The 5,674-nt window shown below is 37.7% G+C and overlaps 1 protein-coding gene across 1 annotated transcript; it reads right to left on the reverse strand.

Annotated features, from left to right (window-relative positions):
* Positions 1-350: 350 nt before the first annotated feature.
* lgi1a (leucine-rich, glioma inactivated 1a) lies at positions 351-5,025 on the reverse strand. Its single transcript, XM_067385483.1, has 5 exons — positions 4,989-5,025; positions 4,466-4,537; positions 4,195-4,364; positions 3,943-4,107; positions 351-1,168 (listed from the first exon to the last, which is right to left on the reverse strand). Exons 2-5 carry the CDS (start codon positions 4,483-4,485, stop codon positions 351-353), a joined length of 1,173 nt encoding a protein of 390 aa, XP_067241584.1. The 5' UTR covers positions 4,486-4,537; positions 4,989-5,025.
* Between the last annotated feature and the right edge of the window lie 649 nt (positions 5,026-5,674).

The raw sequence follows: 5,674 nt of genomic DNA on the forward strand, positions 1-5,674 counted from the left end.
GCTTGATTTTGTCTGTGGGGAATTGATTGGATGGTTGTGGTTTGCTATTGGTGGATCTCATGTGGTTGCCCCACCCTCATCATCAGAGAAGAGAAGAGATGCTGCAAGAGGGAGAAGATATTCTGATTATGAGGAACATGAATTAAAGTAAATCATTTATAATAAATACTGCAATATTCCATTAAAAAAAAATTAATTTCATGGTGACTTTAAAATGGGCTTTATTTACTTTAAACAACAACAAAAAAAAAAGTCTGTTTTTTTCAGATTTTAGAGTTAAATATGACCTGGACGTGTTTCGTGAGATTCTTTGAGACACTAATTATCCTCAGCTGTCCTGATGGAGCAAATCAGCTGCTCAAGTCAAGGACCAGGTGTTCATATATCCGTGTTTGCCCCTTAAAACTAGAGCCAAGAAGGAACTCCCTGTTGTCAATGAACACCAGAGAAAAAGCTCTGGGTGCTTGAATGTTCAGCTCCTGGAATTGAATAAACTGTCTCTTCTTTGCATCCCAGCGATAGACCCGAGTAAAGGCGTAATCGCTGCCCAGGATGGCGTACTGCCAGTTGGCGATGGAGAACGGCTGGAAGACCATGGAGCCACGGGAGGCCATGGTCTGGATCTCACTGAACATGCTGCCGTCCCATTTCATCACCTTGGAGTCGCCAATGAAGCGGGTCAGACATATGTAGAGCTCGCTCTTCACAGTGAAGTGTTTGACCGCGTACACGTCCTCCATCTCTGGGATATCCGTACGCCGCTCAAACTGCTTGGTGCTCTTGCTCCATTGGTAAATGACCGGCCGTTGAGAGCTGCTGGACAAGATCAAATGAGGTTTGCCAGAAATGTCTAGATACTCCACGTCTGTGTCACGGTGCCAGGGGTGCAAGGACTGATGGGAGTAGAAGCCATTACCGTTCCATTTATAAATAGTCGTGGAGCCAGCTTTGGAGCTGTCGGCAATGATGAAGAAAGATTCTTCCTCCACGTGGAAGATTTCCACATCGTTTGGCTTTCGTATTTTCAAAATGTCAATGTCTTGGATTTTGATGAATTTGTTTGCCGAGACGTCTCTCTTGAAGATGTGCGAGCCGCCAAACAGTTGTGCCACTATAATGAAGAGTTGACTGTCAATGACTAGAGGTTTGCAGATGACCGACGATGTACCTATGGAGGAAAGATATGAAGAATCATTTTAACACTACTGTATCAAATTTGATAGGCAAAGGCCTCTGAATGATCAACAAAAGTTTGCTGAAAAACCTGTTGAATTCAATCTCCTACAGTCCTTCTGTCGTCTGACTGATACTTTTCTATCAAGTAAAAGTCTTTTAGTGTAATTGTACAAATGTCCTTCTTCAGCTTCACATGTATTTTTGCTGTGAAATCTGCACTGATTTTATCAGGTAGATGCAAAAATAAAGTTTTGTTAGCATTATTTCAAGATGAACACTTACTGGACTGAAACAACTTAGGTTTGCTTGATCATCTATACATAATTTTTTTGTTTTTTAAAGAAAAATCATGATTAAATTTGTCTTATATCAGGCTTTACTGTACAAAAAAGGCTTGGGTAACAGTTCATACATACAGTTGCAAGAGTAAGTATGTGAACCACTTGCAGAATCTGTGAAAATGTGCATAATTTTAACAAAATAAGAGAGATCACACAAAATGCATGTTATTTTTTATTTAGTACTGTCCTGAGTAAGATATTTTGCATAAAAGATGTTTACATATAATCCATAAGACATAGCTGAATTTATTAAAATAACCCCATTCATAAGTTTGTGAAGCATTGATTCTCAATACTGTGTGTGGTTACCTGATGATCCACGACTGTTTGTGTGTTTTGTGATGGTTTTTCATGAGTCTCTTGTTTGTTCTGAGCAGTTAAACTGAGCTCTGTTCTTCAGAAAAATCCTCCAGCTCCTGCAGATTATTCAGTTTTCAAGCATATTTTGCGTATTTGAACCCTTTCCAGCAGTGACTGAATGATTTTGAGATCTGTGTTTACACACTGAGGACAACTGAGGGACTCAAACTCAACTATTAAAAAAGGTTCAAACATTCACTGATGCTCCAGAAGGAAACACGATGCATTAAGAGTCGGGGGGGTGAAAACTTTTGAACAGGATGAAGATGTCCCAATTTTTCTTATTTCGCTTGAATATCATTGTTTTTTATTCAGTACTGCCCTTCAGAAGCAACAGAAGATGCTTGCATGTTTCCCAGCAGAAAAATTAAGTACAATTTACCTTGATATTTGAATTGAACAGAGCTCAGTTTAACTGCTCAGAACAAACAAGAGACTCATGAACAACCATCACAAAACACACAAACAGTCATGGATCATCAGGTAACCACACACAGTATTGAGAATCAATGCTTCACATACTTATGAACAGGGTTATTTTAATAAATTCAGCTATTGTTTTGTCTTGTGGATTATATGTAAACATCTTTTATGTAAAATATCTCACTCAGAATGGTACTAAACAAAAGATAACATGCATTTTGTATTATCTCCCTATTCTGTTAAAATTATTAATATTTCCACAGATTCTGCAAGTGGTTCACAAACTTTTTCTTGCAACTGTAGTTGTCATATATTATCATGTAATAATGATTAATTTTGCTGAACTACACTTTGTGTTGTGAATAGCACTGAATCAACTATAACAGCTGGATCTGTCTGGAACAGGTACAGTGTTAGGGAACACTAGGTTTAAAAGGGTCAAGACGTTGACCGAAATATTATTTGGGTGTCGATCAGGAGACGCCCAGGAAGATCAGGTATATATTATTGAGTGTCGCCAGTAGACGCTCAAGTGTCGATTAGGAGACGCCCCAGAATTAGGCAAACTTAAGTCAGGTGCATAGGGGAAAAATATACCACAATCTCTAGCAAAAGCGTTCAGGATCTGTTCAATTGTGAGGGCATCTCCTGTGCACGGCCTTCTTCAGGTCCCCAAACACATTTCATTAATTTTTTACATCGCAAAAACCAACTGTTTTAACAGGGATATGTAGAATTTTTATACCCACTGTATTGTGTGTATTATTGTTAATACTTTTTGTAGAATTAAACATTAAAGGGTTAGTTCACCAAAAATGAAAATTCTGTCATTAATTCTTTCATGTCGTTCCACACCCGTAAGACCTTTGTTCATCTTCGGAACACAAATTAAGATATATTTGATGAAATCCGAGAGGTTTATGACTTGTCCATAGACTGCAATATAATCAACACTTTCAAGGTCCAGAAAGGTACTAAAGACATTGTTAAAACAGTCATGTGACTGCAGTGGTTCAACCTTAATGTTATGAAGAGACAAGAATACTTTTTGTGCGCAAAAACAAAACAAAATTAACGACTTATTTCAACAAGAGATTGTTATTATCTTACGCAGGTGACGCAGTAACACAGTGAAGCTTCCGAGTTTACATCCGGATGCCGGCTCAGTATTGGCCAAAGCTGATCACGTGATCAGCACGACTCATGTGTGTGATGCTGACGCAGGAGCAGGCCAATACTAAGTCGGCGTTCTGACGTAAAACCTGGAAGCGCTGGACGCAAACAACATATCAGAATGACACAGAAGAGAAGAGATTGTTGAATAAAGTGGTTATTTTTGTTTTGTTTTTGCGCACAAAAGTATTCTCGTCTCTTCATAACATTAAGGTTAATCCACTGCAGTCACATGACTGTTTTAACAATGTCTTTAGTACTTTTCTGGACCTTGAAAGTGTTGATTATATTGCAGTCTATGGACAAGTCATAAACCTCTCGGATTTCATCAAATATATCTTAATTTGTGTTCCGAAGATGAACAAAGGTCTTACAGGTGTGGAACGACATGAGGGTGAGTAATTAATGACAGAATTTTCATTTTCTGGGTGAACTAACCCTTTAACTCATTGCAACACTATTTGCTTACTTGTGATGTTATCAAAGTTTCGGAACTCCATTTGCACGTGATCCCATTCCATGAAGTTACACCTGCCAATGAACGGCTGGGCAAATACGACAAACTGGTCACCACCAAATTCAAAAGCTTCGACTGAAATGGACTGAAATTCAAGAGACTTCAACAGAGGAAAATCTGTAGAACAAATAAACAGACAAATGTTAAGCTCTTTTTCATTTGATGTCAAACAACACAAAGAGGTCTGTAATGAATACGACCAACCTGTTGTTATGCAATCAAATGACTGCGCCTCAAGGTCATTGATCTTCTTGCCCTGGTAAGCTTCAGGACCATTGCAGTAGATCTCATCCACAGTTGCATTTGTATGAAGCATCCAGTCGACTAACCACTTTAACTTACAGTCGCAGCTGAAAAGATTTCCTCTCAGATCCCTGGACAAATGAATAAAAGTTTCAGTCTAGAAGATCGTATACCATTGACTATTATTATAATGATGTCACATTGCTAAAACATCACACACTCGCATACATACACTTTAGTCAAAGCTTCCATCCCTTTGAAAAGATCTTTCGGCAGCGTCTCCAAATTATTGTACGCCAGACTTCTGCAATAACATTCGTCAAGAACCAAACAGTAGTTTACATCAGTAAAGAGAAATGGACCAGTTTTTATGGAATGCAAAAGTTTTTCAAAGAATAAAAACTGGTTTGCTGACTGCTTCTTCAAACATCAGTGATATAACATGAATGATCAAGTAAGAAAATGCAGACTATGGAAGCACGGAATAAAAAATAAAAAAGGTAAGTTCTTTTTATCTCACAATTCTGACTTGTTTTCTCAGAATTATAAACTTGTGAGACATTACTCACAATTGCAAGAAAAAAATTGAAATATTATTTTTTATTCCAGGGAGGAAAGGGAGGTTAATATTTTCTATGTATTCATAGATTTTAAATATTAGTTTCATACATTCTTATTATGACTGCATTGTTTTAATGTGGATGAATAGAAAGCTGATCGACAACATTTCGGTCGTACTGTGCAGAAATACTCACAAGTGTATTAAGAACTTGAGTCCTCTGAAGGCGTAAGGCGATATGGACTTGATTTCGTTATTTTCAATGAACCTAGAAAAAAAAACAAATATCAGCATGATGCATAATGCAAAAATATTCTCATATATAATGACAAGAATTCAAAATGAGTCATTATACACAAGGAAACACATGAATCATCAGATCAGCTGTTTTCTGTCATCGGATCAGTAAAGAGTTCCTCGTGCAGTGCTGATTACTCATATAATCACATTCTATGAGACACTTACAGATATTCAAGATGAGGAAGACCAAGAAACGCATCTTCATTTATAGAATCAAAGACGTTTGCTGTGAAAAGACTAGGAGAGATAATACAGGGTAAACACAGGTCACTGAAGAGCATTTGTCTTTGTGTGTATGTGATTACATTAATAAAAATCGGCATTACATTCATCTGAAAGTATGGGATCACACAAATGGGATCTACAGTTCTGACATCATTTCAGGAGGTCATGCAACATTTGGACAGCAGTGGTTTCAAAGACTTCTGAGTCATATCATGTTAAAGGAGAAGTATGTAATTTCTGTGACATTAGTAAATAAATCAATATTGACAAACCACCTTGCAAATGCCCCTTTCACGCATCCCTCCTCCCTCAACTCAAACATCACAATCACAGCTCTGATAGGTACCACTCTCTCAG

The sequence above is a fragment of the Chanodichthys erythropterus genome, chromosome 5, assembly GCF_024489055.1.
Source record: "Chanodichthys erythropterus isolate Z2021 chromosome 5, ASM2448905v1, whole genome shotgun sequence".
Classification (NCBI taxonomy): Eukaryota; Metazoa; Chordata; class Actinopteri; order Cypriniformes; family Xenocyprididae; genus Chanodichthys; species Chanodichthys erythropterus.

Bases quoted from the DNA above. Each gene is read 5' to 3' on its own strand.
- lgi1a (XM_067385483.1), bottom strand. From the start codon at position 4,485: ATGGAAGCTTTGACTAAAGT. The intron at 4,365-4,465 runs GTATGTATGCGA...TCATTTGTCCAG, and splicing joins ATGGAAGCTTTGACTAAAGT to GGATCTGAGAGGAAATCTTT. The intron at 1,169-3,942 runs GTAAGCAAATAG...TTTCCTCCATAG, and splicing joins AAACTTTGATAACATCACAA to GTACATCGTCGGTCATCTGC.